General features: G+C 40.1%; 1 protein-coding gene across 3 annotated transcripts in view; it reads right to left on the bottom strand.

The window, feature by feature from the left end:
- Nucleotides 1–15,381, bottom strand: part of GALNT7 (polypeptide N-acetylgalactosaminyltransferase 7) — a 117,284-nt gene that overhangs the window by 32,714 nt on the left and 69,189 nt on the right. For all 3 annotated transcript variants that reach the window (XM_037897547.2, XM_037897546.2, XM_043545988.1), the window contains exons 3-5: nucleotides 13,078–13,244; nucleotides 1,584–1,714; nucleotides 1,226–1,305 (exon numbers count right to left, since the gene is read on the bottom strand). In XM_037897547.2, the coding sequence (XP_037753475.1) occupies nucleotides 1,226–1,305; nucleotides 1,584–1,714; nucleotides 13,078–13,244 (378 nt within the window). The remainder of the gene's footprint in view (nucleotides 1–1,225; nucleotides 1,306–1,583; nucleotides 1,715–13,077; nucleotides 13,245–15,381) is intronic.

The raw sequence follows: 15,381 nt of genomic DNA, 5'->3' as shown, positions 1-15,381 counted from the left end.
CCTAAACACTTCCATCTTAGAGACAAATGCTACATACAATGAGAAAAACAAATAAGGGGAAATGACAGCATAATGCTTTACCTCCAACCAGGAGACCAGAAAAGTAGCTCTTTAATCTAACTCTTTGCAAATTTCCATTTCAGGGCTTTGTACAATGGAGTAGCAGGTATCAGTGCTCCTCAACACCGTGGCCTTCAGCAACAATCTCTCTCCTCAGGTTTTGTCTTTGAGATTGTTTCTTCAACGTTCTCCACAACCTGCCTCCCCCAGGTAAAGGGACATTAGACTGAACAGGAGCAAGAGAAGTGCCCTTATCCCAAACAACTGAAGCACCTGGAGACCTGGCCTATCACCAACACAGTGGCCTTGGAGGACTTATTTCCTGGCACTTTTTAAGCCTCTGGCATACTTGTAGTTAAGACTCTAGTGGTACAATAGGCTGAGGGATTCAACAGCTTTAAAATAAAGATATGCCACACTCCCATACGCCTCCTTCAACTACTGAATAAGCCAACTAAAGCTAAAACAACAGCACAGAGCAACTGCAGCATACAGGTGGTTCAAAGGATCGGAGGCAGGTGGGGTCCATTCCTTTATAGGCTCAAATGGAGTTTCGTGCACATAGGGCTTGTGGTTCCAACATTAACTACTAGCACAATGTCTGGGCATGCAGACAAGGCAAGCACATCCCAAAGGTGAGGATTTGTTTAAAACTATTCTCTAACTTTAGATTTAAGAGAAACAAATATATTTTTGTAGTAATTATCATAATTATTGCAACCTTAAGATCACACAGGCTTTAGCAGTCTGAAAATTCCCACTAAATCAAAGTTGAGCTCTATCTCTCTCCCCAATTCCTACCTCCATTTTAAATATAATCTTTTTGATTAGCTTTAATAATAATAATCTTGTTTAAGCAGGCTGCTCATTCATCTACAGTACAACATTACCACAACAGGGGGCCTGTAAGATAAAGTCATTGCAACAGACTGGATTCCCCTTAAATGTAACCTACATTTCAGTACCTCCATTAAAATAAACTAATTAGAGATTTATTTGAATGATTGTCACTTGTTACATGACAATATCTTCCACTCTGGGAGATGATGCAATAGTTGTAATGTGAACACCACACTGAATACGGTTTAAAACATGAAGATTGTTACTGTGACTATTTTTCTTCTTAGGAGGCTTTCTGAGTTGTAGAAAAACAGGATAGCGTTACCTGTCCTTAGATATAGGAGCTACAAGTGGTGCATACCAGTTAACTGCCACCTCACAATGGGCATCAAGGTAAACCAAAACCTTTAAAAACAAAAAAAGGCAGGGAGATATAATATCATTTGAGATTTCTGTATACAAATCACACATTGATTGAATTATCATATATCTTAAATTTTGACACAAATTTACACAATTTTTTATTACACTATGCTGTAATACCTCACAGAGAGGTTTTAAGAATTTAAGCCATTCTTATTTCAACAATGTTCATTATAAAATAACCATTTTAAGATTTGTTAAAAATATTTATTTTAATATAAAGAAAATACAAATGATTTTATTTATCAAACATTTTCTACCTGTCCAAGTTTAGCCTTCTGAGCTCCAATGCTTCTAGCTTGAATTAAACCTTCTCTCCTCTCATTTCGAAATACCTTTACAAGGCCATTCCACTGCTTAATGTACTCGTCTAGTCTTTCTTTTAAGTGCGCTATCAAATAATAATAAAAAAAGAATTTTTTCCACGTTATAATAATTAGCGTTACACTCTTAATGCAAACTAAACATAACTGACCAGATTTACTAAGGAAATCTAGACGTTCAGAACTAAAAAGGTCTCAAATACAACACTGCCGAATCTATTATTGATAAAGTGCTTATAAGTGTGATGAAGGCTTGATTTGAAGTTCTCTGATTTCATAGCAGGAGTTCTAGCTTTAGAACAGAAAAAGTTAATAGCTGCACTACACTAAGAGATTGCAAAAGTAGATTCTGAACCACCTTTCAGCAAAGACTATTGTCAATGACTCTTCACTAACACTCCTCATGATTTTGTCTCGATATCAAATTATTTTGGGCAATTTGCATGATGTCTTTGTTAAGTTATCTGTTTTTGTCACCTAAAACTGCTGGGAACTTGAGGCAAAGTTCTGCCAGACCTGGATCCCCCTATTCCTTTCAACCCCCGCATCCCCAGGGTCAGTCAATGCTTCCCACCCATCTCCTCAATGAGTATGTCCTTGTAGTGGCAGCTGTATTCACTAGAAGGAGAGACAAGGTAGGTGAGGTAATTTCTTTTATTGGATCAACTACTATTGGTGGAAGGTACAAGCTCTTGAGCTCTTCTTCAGGTCTGGGGAAGGAAGCAGAGCCAAATACAAGTTAGAACAGATTGTTAAGTAGAAGGGGAAACATGTTGGAGGCATCCGATGAAGTGAGCTGTAGCTCATGAAAGCTTATGCTCAAATAAATTTGTTAGTCTCTGAAGTGCCACAAGTACTCCTTTTCATGTTGGCGGCAGTCACTTGAAATGAAATGGTGTTAGACTGTTATGCATAAAGGGTTTGAAATGGGCAATTAAGGGTAGCAGATAGTGTGTGTATTACAAATTGTTGTGATGAGCCATAAAGCCAGCATCCCTGTAAAGTCCATGGCTTTTGGTGTCTAGCAGAGTTATGAATTTAGGTTCTCAGGCTCGCTTTTTGAAGGTGTTGGCAGGTTTCCCTTGAGGACAAGTACTGAAATATCAAAAATGGAGTGATCGCTTTGTGAAAAGTGTTCATCCATGGGTGACATGATGTTTGTCTTTTATTATTTTTCTGTGAGAGTTTATTAGAGAGCATAGCGATTGTCTGATTTCACCCACATAGTTGTTATTGAGACATTTGGTGCACTGGATGAAGTACAGCACATGTGATAAGCATGTATAAGACCCATGAAGCTTGAAAGATGTGTTGTGGGGGCAGGTATTGATCATTGTAGCAATGGAAATAGGGCTGCATGTTTTGTATCTGCTGTTCTGGCAGAGTTTGGTGCCTGGTCTGTGGGGAGCTTCCTTCTGATGATGAGCTTGGTGAGGCTGGGAGTTATTTGAAGGCCAGAAGAAGATTCCTTTCAGGACGTGGTCCCATTCAAATATGGGTTGTACTTGTTTGATGATACCCTGTATGAGTTCCAGTGTGGGCTGACAGGTGACAACTAGGAGAGAGTGCAGTCAGTAGGGAGGCCACTCATCTGGTATTAAACTGGACAGTCCTCTTTTTGAGAGGTTTGTCCCCGATCCAGACCTGAGACAAAACCCAGACATCTCTGGTTTGGTCCAATATCGGATGGGGGATGCCACTCCACCCCTCCAGCACTTAAAAGTAGTGTTCCCTGTGCAACGTGACCTCACATGTGACAGGCCGAGAGTGACTGGGCAGGGTGCTTTTAAAAATGGCTCCCTCTGTGCGGAGTGACCTCACATGCACTATGTGTATGAGGGCATGCCAGTGGGGGTGGACGCAGGCTCAGGGCCGGATTAACTTTTTGTGTGCCCGGCACCAAACATATTTGTGGGCCCCCCTGGGGAATGAAGGGGCCAGGGGCAAGAGCACAGCGGGCAGGGTGAATTTGATTTAAATCATGATTTAAATCACTAATCAGGAAGACTCAATTTAATCATGGTTTTCTACATAAAGTGCATTCTTGTTGGTTGTTATAACCTTAATACATATTCTTCACAACTCACAGATAGATGTAGGTTTCATTTTTCGAAGGTACATACTCTACATTTTTAAACAGTGATCTATTTTGAAAACTTTTCAGATGAGTTTTACAGCTATATCAGAAAATGAATGATTGTTTGGTTATTTCATTTACCAAAGATAATTGAAGCAGATATTTATGAAGTCATTGGGAGGGGAACTATCTCCAATTCAACCGGTTAATCATTAATATTTGGAGGATTTTCTTGCCAGGCTCTATTAGGAGGAGAACATCACCACACAGACATTTACATTGTTTTATTTAACTACTACAACAACTTTAAGTATTCTGGATTTTTTTCTTCAGCAGCAAACATAATATTTTAACAAAAAAGCATATGTCCCTCACTTCTCACATTTATCTCCAGACTTCTTCTCCTTCTCCAGATCTATTCCGTCCCCAACAATCTTCTATTCATTGAACTGCGGCTCCGCTCCTCCCCCTCCCTCCTGTGAGCGATCAGCTGTTCGGCAGCAGGGAGAGGGAGGGAGGTGGGGAGGGGCAGGAAGGCAGCACGCGGGGGGAAGAGGCGTGGGAGGGGTGAGCTTGGCTGCTGGCGGAGCCTGCAGGACCAAGCTTCTGCCCACTGCCCCCGCAGGAGAGACTGATGCGGGGGGGGGGGGGGGGGGGCAGAGAAGAGCGGGCAGGCCCAGTACCCTTTGTACCGTGGGCCCGGCGCCATGGAAAATCCGGTACTGCGCAGGCTGTTCCTGGAAGTACCGGAATTTACAGTATTCCGGGAACACGTGAATGGCCACCTTAGTGGTCAGTGGGTTTCTTTTTCCTGTATTGAAGCAGGTTCTCCCGGGGTATTTGGATGGATCTTTTCATGAAGAGATTCCAGGGAAATCTGCACAACATTTTGAAAGAGCAAGACTGGGAACTTAAATTCATAATTCAGCTAGACACAAAAAGCCATGGATTACAGGGACATTGTTGTATGGCTCGTTACAACAATTTGCAATACACCACACTGCCTGCTATCCTTAATAGTCCACCTCAAACCCTTTATGCATAACAATGTAACCTCCAATTGCCCATTTAATTTTAAGTGACTGCCCCCAACATGTGTTACCTCTTTTACTTAACAATCTGTCCCAACAGCTCTGTGAAGCTCAACAGATTGGAATACCTTCCACTGAAGGAAGTTGATCCAATAAAAGAAATTACCTCACCTACATTGTCTCTCACATATTCTGGGACCAACAGAGCTACAGCAATACCTCAATAAACAGAGCAGCTGAAGGATGATGACTGAGGGGTGTGCACTGTGGTCCATCATCTGATGATCATATCACAAAGTAATACACAAAATGATAAAGATGGAGAATCACTGATAGTAGGCAGAAAAACTCTGAGGCAGAGAGAAAGTTTCAGGGAGGATGGTAGGAGCCAGGCTGTGCAGCAGGGACAGGAGGGGCCATACTTAAAGGGCTCGGTTACAAATTTGACAAAAAATATTTAAAAAAAGAAAAGAAAAGAAAAAAAATCAATAGATTAAGGAACAAATATATTCTGATGTGGAAATCACATCCCTACAGCACGGTTATGGAAAAAGTGTTTCATTCTTACAGGGTTAACCCTAACCTTGCCCCTAATGATTCAACTCAGAAAAGTCTGAACATGCACCAGGCCAGGTATGTCTTGTCTCCATGAAGTTGCATTGATTTAAATAAAGGTGTTAATTTAAACGGATTTCCTTAAGCCAGTGCAAACCCCAGTGTGGACTCCTATTTTGATTTAAGACTGACATGTTTCAGTTTAACTTAAGTCAATTAAGAACAAGTTTAATCTACACCAAAATAAGCCACTCAAACCAAAATAAGGGTCCACACATTAGTTTGCACCAGTTTATTTAAACCAGTACAAGTTTATATATAGAAAAGGCCTTAGATTTTAGTCTCATAAATTATTACATTTTACGTCACCTTTGACAAAACTACTAAGAAGATTCCAACCTCAAAATATAAGTAATGAGATTATGCATTAATAATTGAAATAAAAATGGGATTTAAAAAAAGCAAAAGGTATCAAAATTTATTTCAGGAATCATGCTCCAAAAATGGAATTTTTTTTTAAACTGACTTTCTTCGAAAGCCACCTGAATACCGAATACTATTTAACCCTCCATTAAAAAGCAAAACAACATAAAAAATTTGATTGTCAAAGTCAGTAGGGACAAAATCTGATTACCCTCTTCTCTCTCCCTTTACATATGTTTGCAAAGCTGCTGTAATTCTTTGAGGGTTACAAACATGTCACTTATACCTAAGGACTAAGTTAGGAAAAAGGACAATTATTTATATAATAAATATATATATGATGTATGTGTTAGGCATTATATAGAGCAGGGGTGGAGAAACTATGGCCCGCGGGCTGGATCCAGCCCCTCAGGGCTTTGGATCCGGCCCGCAGGATTGCTGGCCCCGCGCCGCTCCGGAAAACAGCTGGCACCATGGCCAATGGGAGCTTTGGGGGAGGCACTCACAGGCAAGAGCAGCGCGCAGAGCTCTCTGCCGCACCCCTTCCCCCTCCACTCCCCCCCCCCAGGGGCCACAGGGACGTGGTGCCAGCCGCTTCTGGGAGTGGCGTGGGGCTGGGGCCAGCCCTGGTGCGTGCCGCTGCTACCCTGGAGCCGCTCCAGGTAAGTGGTGCCGGGCCGGAGCCCTAACCTCTCCTGCACCCCGCACCCCAATTCCCTGCCCTGAGTCCCCTGCCACACCCCAACCCCCTGCCCTGAGCCCCCTGCTGCACCCGGCACCCCAATCCCCCGCATCCCTCGTGCACCTCAACCCCCTGCCCTGAGCTGGCCACACTCTGCACACCTCCTGCTCCCCAGCCCCCTGCCCTGAGCCCTCTGCTGCACCCCAACCTCCTTCCCTGAACCCTCTCATATATCTCGCACCCCTCCTCTGTCCCAACCCCTTACCGTGGGCCCCTTCCTGCTCACCGCACCCCCTCCAACACCCCACGCTCCCTCCCGCACCCTAACCCCCTGCCCTGCATGCAATTTCCCCACCCAGATGCGGCCCTTGGGCCAAAAAGTTTGCCCACCCCTGATATAGAGGATACATGATAGATGCAGGATAGACATTTTACAAAATGAATTTAGTGTGGATTCATAACTACAAGAAAGTTATGAAGGTATCCCACACAAATGTGCATAAAAGCTTTATACCACACCATTACTTATATGCCTCATATGTTACAAGAAGATTTAGCTCTCTGTAAAACATTCCTGATTATTAAAAATTGATTTTATTTCTAACACTTTCTGCCTACAAAGGCAGGTGCTTTAGTTATTATAAATTCACCTATGCAGGGCTCAGAGGGAACTATAAAAACTTCTAATACGGATTATGGAATGTTTTTCAATGGTAAGTATTTCAGAATTTTGAAATCCATTATCTCAGGCCCTTCCAGGCCTAGGAGCGAGTGCCTGTTCTCACTGGGAAGCTGTGAATTTCCCCCTTTCCAATATTATACAGTTCCAAAGTCTAGCCTTACAGGGATGCAAGACATCAGAATATAAAGCCCTGACATTTTATGTCTAGAAAATCTGCCACTGGCCTAGTGCTGAATTTTGTCCACCAAGCAGATACATTTTGTTTCTTCAAAAAACATATACAGGTGGTTTCAAAGGAAAGGTTTGTTTGTTTTTAAATTAAGGTTTTATTCCTGCTATTTTTAAAAAAACCTTAGAAATATCAGGAATAGCTAGTCTGGTTTCTCCCAGTTTTGCTAAAGAACCTCCTACATGTTTCCAAATACGGAGCTCTGTCATTTAATGTAGGGGGTTCAGAGTGAACTCAGTGTTTAACAAAGATTCCCTACTCAAAAGTGTTAGTAAAAACCAACCAACCAAAAATTATTATCAACAGCCTGATTAAATATTCTTTTGCCTCTCAACTGTTCAGATTTTACTTCCTTGATTGATTACTGATGTCAGCGTTTCTTTAATTCCCAAGTTATCATAGGTCCTACCTACACCAACCATTGTTGTAAACTCTCCCATGGTGATGCTACCAGTGATGCAGGTCCACTGGTGCCATCAATAGGTGCACAAGCATAGACAAAGCATCAGCATTAACAGATGTTTGTACCACTGTTTCATCTATATGTGCTCTGAGCAGGGTTAGACAATACATTGGTAAAACCAGTGGTTCCCGGCCTATGCTAGCTCTTCCTTTGCCGCTACTCCTGTGGAGCTGCAGCAGTGGCAATAAAACAAGATTTTTTTTAAAAATGGTCAGTGTAGACAAAACCTATGACAACTTGAGAACTAGTGAAAAGCTGAGATTAGGAGCCCTTAGCTGATGTAAATCAGCGTAACTCCTTTGGATTCAAATGGAGCTGTGCCAATTTATACCAGCTGAGGATCTGGTCCCTTTTGTTTACGAAGGGCATTAAGACCTTGATTCAGCAAGGTATTTAAGCATTAGCTTAACTTTAAGCACAAGTGGTCCCAGTGACTTCAATGGAACGTCATAACATTTTGCTGAGTCGAGGCCTACATGCAAAACACAATGTTAATGCACCCTTAAAGTGTACAGTTAAAACAGAGGGATTCAGGAAATATAAGAAGTAAGGTACTTGCAGCAATATTAAAAATCAGCTGTACCCTCCCTATGTCTGATATTTGGCAAAATAAGAAAATATATTAAAGCTATATCTATAAGAAACAATAGAAAGGAAATAGTCTATATATGCACACAATGTGGCCAAGTTGACACTGCTTTTGAAATTTTTGCATTCTTTAGTTTTTGGATTTTAACATCCTATTAATGCATACTTTTCCATTGAAGATATCAGAATTGTGATGATTTTACTAACTTGGCATTGAATTCCTGTCATTGCTATTCTCCTGTGCGTCTGACAAAACAAGTTAACAAAGAAAACCCACTCTGGAAATTCTCTACAACCAAAAACTATTGTGCACAGGAGAGAGTGCAGGGGGAGAGAGAAGCGTGCCATTCAACAAGTAAACTACTTCCAACTGATTATTATAAATAAAGAATTGTTTTGAAAATTATTAAAGATGCATAAACAATGCTGTTTCTTTCTCGTAACTAGAAAAGAACAACATTATTAATGAATAAAAAATATACGCTAATAGGTGCCATTAATAACCTTTTATAATTCTGAATCTGGGATTTAGGAACACTGCCAACAGCAAGAACATCACCTTAATCTCAAGCTACTCAATGTTCTCTCATGTGGGGAATCAGAGCTCCATTCTTCACTACTAAGAGGGCAATGCAGCTAATATAGCACAAAGCACCAGAGCTGAGACTCAAACTTTTCAGGCAACATTGTCTGGTAGCTGCATTTAACCAGTTCCAGATAGGGAAAAGGAGAAAATTCAAATATTAACATCTTTAGCTATTGTTTTCAGTTCAACCCAAAACAAAATTAATTTTGATTTAACTGAACCTGTGAAAACTGTACTACTGTATGCACATGCAGTAAATCACTAACAATGATAACATGTGTGAAGCATGCAGCTAAGAATGGCAGAGTTGTACATATCTCTGACAGATTTATAAGCACACTTTACAAAATGTTCCTATGCTGGGACTAGGGCCTCTCAGAAGCCCTGGCTTCAGAAGCTTACATGATGTATAATAGCTCCATGCACCTTGTGAGAAGCCCCAATCTGCCAGCCTGAAAGCAGGAGATCCCCAGCTCCTAAGGTTCACAGAGACTGGCTTCATAAGATGCTTGGGATATGGCCCTCTGCTAGTTTCTAGTCAAATGGTGTAAGATTATGTTTTGGTTGGTTGGTTTCCTCCCACCCCTAAAAAACATAGGAAATGCCATAAAAAAACCCCTCACTATGTTAAAGTTGCATGCTTAAACACACTGAAGAGAGTTAGGAAATATGATGCCACCTAGTTCTATATAATGCTTTTCAACTGTAGACCTCAAAGTGTTTCACAAAAGAAATAATATTGCCACCTCCTTTTTACAGATAGGGAAAATCAGGCACAGAGAGACGGAGTGACTTGCTCAAGATCAACCAGCAGACCAGTGGCAGAGATGGGAATAGAACACAGGTCTTCTGAGTTCCAAACCAGTACGCTATCCACTAGGATACATATTATATGTGTAAGAATAAGAGACTATAATTAAGAGTCTATATATTTTATATGACAATGCTAATTACATAGTCATGCTGTTTCTCAGGTAATAAAATTCTAATTTTTCCTTATAATCTTAAATACACATATACCAGGGACGGCCTAACTTTCTGACCCTCCAAGCTGCATACAATAATCTTCAGAAGTTCGAGAGTTGGGGCACGCCTGCTGGGGCTCAGGGCGTCAACCGTACGGGAAGAACTTTATGGGACTTGGGGCTTCAGTCCTGTTCCTGCTGAAACCCTCAGCCCCAGCAGGCATGCCCCACAGGACTGAAGCCCTGAGACCCCTCTCTCCGCTGGGCAGAAGCCCCTACCCCACCACCCTGCTGCAAGGCAGAGTCTCAAGATTCCCCCCTCACCCCCGCCAGGCTGGCAGATGGCGGGGGGGGGGGGGGCACTATGCAAGCCTGTGAACCAGTTTGGCCACCCCGACATATACTATTCTATCTTGTAGTACTAGGTCTATTATGCCAGACAGTCCATGAAAGTCACTTATATAAAGTGCATATTTAGTCATATTCACACAATATGAACAGTACTATGAATTCAGATTAAATACCAACAAATTTTTACTAAACAGGCCATCTAATTTTACAGTGATGTTAGCTTTTATTTAACTGGCTCAGCAAGTCCTTGAATTGCACATAAAGATAGCTGTGATACCAGCTGAAAAGTCTAATATATGGCTGCTGACTAAATTATTAAAAAAAATATCCTTTAGAGAAACATTTACATATTATATAAAAGTCTAAACCAGCTTCTCAGATGGTGTGATTCCATTAAGAGTCAATAGGAATATAGTAGACCATTCTTTGACAGCACTACTGGTCTAATGGATGCAGGGAAGGAGTACTTGTGAAACATCCTGATTTTAGTAAGGCTTCTGACACAGGCCTTCACGGCATTCTTGTAAGCAAGCTAGGGAAGTGTGGTCCAGATGAAATTACTATAAAGTGGATGCACAACTGGTTGAAAGATTATACTCCAACAATAGTTATCAATTATTTGCTGTTAAACTGGGAAGGCATATCTAGTGGAGTCCCATAGGGGGGTCATTCCTGGGTCCAGTACTATTCTGCTCCTAATATTTTCCTACCTCATAGGGATGTTGTGAAAATTAACGTTTATTTATCATTTTAATAATGCTTTACATGCAAAAAGTCTAACCTGCTTTTAATACAATCATTTCATCCTTAAAATTAATTTCTAGGATTCATTCTTTACCAATATTCTCCTGTGAGATGGGGACAGGCAGAAGACAAGTATACTGTGTGCCAGACTGTTTAACAATACAAAAGGAGAACCACGTCAGCACTGGGTCCCCACATAGCCAGATGCGCTCCATATCTCCAAATTCAACTATTCAAAGAGAAAAAGGAGTATATGGGACAGCAGATCCCAGACTCCAAGAGTAGCTCATACTCACCTATGATCAGACATGCCTTGTCCTTGCTATATACCAATCCAAGGGACAGGCAGCATAGAAATGCCGTTGCGTCAAGATTTGGCAATACTAGCTCTGCATGGGAACTGCCATACTAAAAGCAGACCAAAGGTAATGTTGACTCTCACGGCTACCAGTACAAGATGCTTCAGAAGAACATGCAAAGATCCCATAATAATCATGTATACAACAACTTGCCTATAGAGGAAATTTCTTTCTAATCTCAGGTTTATGCAGCTTATAAATGTTTATTTTATCTAATTTTTCTGTCTTAATACTTATTTTGCCCCTCATCACTGTAGCATGTGAAAGCTGTCCCTCCCTCCCCAGTATTTCTGGAGTTAGCTGCATAATAACCCTGTGAGGTAGTGAAGTATTGTTATCTCCATTTTCAGATGAGGAACTGAGGCACAAAGAGATTAACAATTCGTCTGAAGTCAGAAAGGAAAAGATAGAGCCCGTAACAAAACTCGATACTCCTGAATCCAAGTCCAGTGCCATAACCAAAAATTATCCTTGCTGTAGAAGCAAATATTTTTTATTCACACAAATGTCTAATCTTTTTCTGACTCTTACTAGGAATTTTGCCTCAACAACATCTTGTGGCAGTGAGTCTTTCAGATTAATTATGCATAGTATAAAACAAAGTATTTTAAATTGAAAACTGATCAAAGAAAATAGACATCGAACTGACCCTCTCTATATCATTGATTATCTTATTTACATGTACATTAACATGCCACCTCTTGCTATTCTCTTCTCAAATCAGCTTCACTTTACATTGCCAATGAGCATTAGACCTGAAGATTTCAATACTAGGAAAACATTCAGAGAGAGTGAGAGCAAGCAAGAGAGCATGTGTTTTATAATGCATATTATATATTTAAAATCATACATATGTATACACAGCATATACATTCCCATCTTGGTTCACATCTGAGGAAAGGAAGAACAAGGATGACGACCGTGGGCAGGAAAGACTACAAACATCTGGAAGCTTTGATGACATGCAGCTGGAGCCCATACGCCACAACGAAATTTCATGTAAAAATGTGTGGGTAAAATAGTTTTTCTTTCAATGAAATATAAGCAATGGTAAATGCAGTACTGTGTTTCAAAGAATCATGGGTGGCTCCAAAAAACATTAAGACAATGAAAAAATTAATATGGTTTACTGAATAGTTGTAGTCAAATTTCGACTATAGTCAGAATTAAGATAGGATTTCCCTGTGAGGGTAAGATGAAAGACATTTCTTATGTCAAATTTAGCACTAACTCCTCGATTAAAAGAAGAGAAGCAGTGAAAATACAAGTAGATAAGTACTTCATGCTCACTGGTTTGACAGTTACAGATAGAGCATAGTGCTGTGAGCTGTTTCAATTTATCTCTAAACAGATTATCCTTTTTAAAATTCCCAATGACAGAATGTGCTAATTAACCCAGACCTCCATACTAATGTGCTAACCAAACTCTTGGGAAAACCTGCCACAAATTCTATGCATAGAACAGAAATGTATGCATATAGACCAGTGTTTTCCTTTTCATTACTATCCATTGAGATGTAGCTTGTGTTTTACTGAAAGATGAAAATGACTGTATAAATACCATCTTGTTTTTCTTGTACAGTTACACACAATCCATATAACAGAATAATAAATCCAATAAGCTAATTATTAAAATTATTTTAATATCCCCTCCCCCTCTTTTCTACAGATTCATTGTTAATAGCCTATGCATTACCTTTGTTACTGAAATCATCAATCATCACAATTTCTGCCAAGTATTTCCTTGGTGTCCTTTTTATTACACTGTGAACTGTCCTCATGAGTGTGGACCATCCTTCATTATGGAAGACAATGACAACACTGGAGGTGAGCAGGTTCTCATCATAATGCCAATACTTGCACCTGCAAAAGATTTTATTTTGTTACTGTAAATTTGCCAGTGTATCTCTTAATAATGTGTGTGAATGAAGTTTTACTTAAAGTCTCTGCTTCTAGTTACAGATAAGCAGGATATCAAAAACAAAATATAGCGTTACTATTTCATAGATTCATAGGATTTTAAGGTCAGGAGAGACCATTATGGTGTCTGACCTCCTGCATAATACATTTATATTACTAATTTATAAAAAGCAGCAACCAGTTTGTAATGTTCCTGTAAACCACATTCTTACAAGTAAAAATAATAGTTTGTAAAATGTTTCCATTTGTGTCACATATTTAGGATAAAAAAACCTGCAAAATCTTGTAAATTACTATTATAAACATTAGGTGGACTGTTTCCCACTGTGCCCCAAAACCCTGGTTTATCAGTCCTTTCATATCTAAACACATTTTTAAGCACACAGTTATTAAGTGACAGATGTGCAGAAGCTGCACACATATGCTCATTTGCCACTGCTGCATATAAAACTTTCTGCTCCATATAAAATCTGACAGAAAAGCATAGCTGCTTATGGAGAAGATTTTATCTTTACAACAGAAAAGTTTTTATTAATTGGCAATCACTGGTGCATAAACTTTGAGCTATAATGAATGAAGGCTAAAAGTGCCTTGACATCCATTTCCCCCATGGCCAAAACAAAAATAAAGCATTGTACCCAATTGACTGAGGATACATCTTTCTGCCAAATTCTGTGTAGATATACAATTTTTTAAAACAGATAAATCAACAATGAAGCTCAGACTGCCAATGACAAATTTCAGCCACAGTGCAACTTCAAAGGCTTCCTATTAAAAATTTTATCAAATAACAGACCAAATAAGAACTGCACAGAAAATTCAAAGAGCATAAAAATGAACAGTACGAAATTTCACACTGATAGACCACCTACGTTTAGGGGGAAAACCCCCAAGAACTGGTGGCCACTTTAGAACGTAAACTATCTATGATGTTGCTACCAGGCGTCAGCATAATAAAAAAGTAATATTCAAAATTCTGAGCTGAGTAACCTTTAAATGGTTGCCATTCCCTCACAGATTAACAGAAATTCAGCGGCTAGGACCACAGGAGATGGCACATCAAATGACAACAGTATATCCATCTGGTAGTCCATACTTCTGACATAGGTCACACAACGGTGCAAAGTAAACTGCAAGGAGCCCCCTAGTGGACAACTTTGGAATACCCTCTTCAGAGAAAATTTCTAATGAAGCAATGTGGGTTTATATCCAACCTAATGTAATGGTGGATGTTCTCATTATCCATATAAAAGGTTTAAATATTTTAAAAATACTACTAAGTTTTTGGGCTCTAACATCTTGGGGCAATAAGTTCCAGATGTGGGATGCTGCATAAAAGTATTTTCTTTTATCAGTTTGAAATGTGCTACCTTTTAACATCATTGAATATCCCCCTTTGTCTTCTATGGTTAAAAAACGAAAACAGGATTTACCACAAATTTGCCCTTTATTATTTTTTATGCCTTATGTCCCCTCACCAAACTAAACACTTCCAATCCTTTCAGACTGTTCAGGTCTCTAAAACCCTTCTACTTCTACTAGATCATATGAGATATAGGGTGATGCAGTACATCAAAGTGCACGACAGAACTTTTAGTGCACAGTAACAGGATCCACACAGCCAGTCACTGTGTTATTGAGTCATACCCTGGCTTGCTATGCACAAAATTATTGTGTTGACAAGTCATTAGAAACCAGCAATGTGTTTAAGTAGTTCAAAATATTCCTTCCAATACATATTACGTGACATTTCTCAGCAGTGAATTTCATTTGCCACTGTACTGCCCATTTACCTAACTGCATTAGATCCCTCTGAATTTGCTTAGTCTCCTTACTTGTGACCAACCTAGGCAAGTTGGGTCAGCTGCAAATTTTATCACCTTACTGCTCACTCCCTGTAAGAACCTGCAGGATTGGAATATGGAACCATGGAGGTTCTGGGCTGATGCATCCGCATGACCGCATCCCTACTGGAAGAGTAGGCTTCCGCTGCGGGACTGTATGAAGCTAGACATTGCAAAAAGAACTGTCCAGCAGTGCCTGAGTGGTGACACCCCCACACCAGTCTACTGATTGGCTC

This window comes from Chelonia mydas, chromosome 4 (genome assembly GCF_015237465.2).
Source record: "Chelonia mydas isolate rCheMyd1 chromosome 4, rCheMyd1.pri.v2, whole genome shotgun sequence".
Lineage (NCBI taxonomy): Eukaryota > Metazoa > Chordata > Testudines > Cheloniidae > Chelonia > Chelonia mydas.
This window is presented reverse-complemented; position numbering and strand designations above follow the sequence as displayed.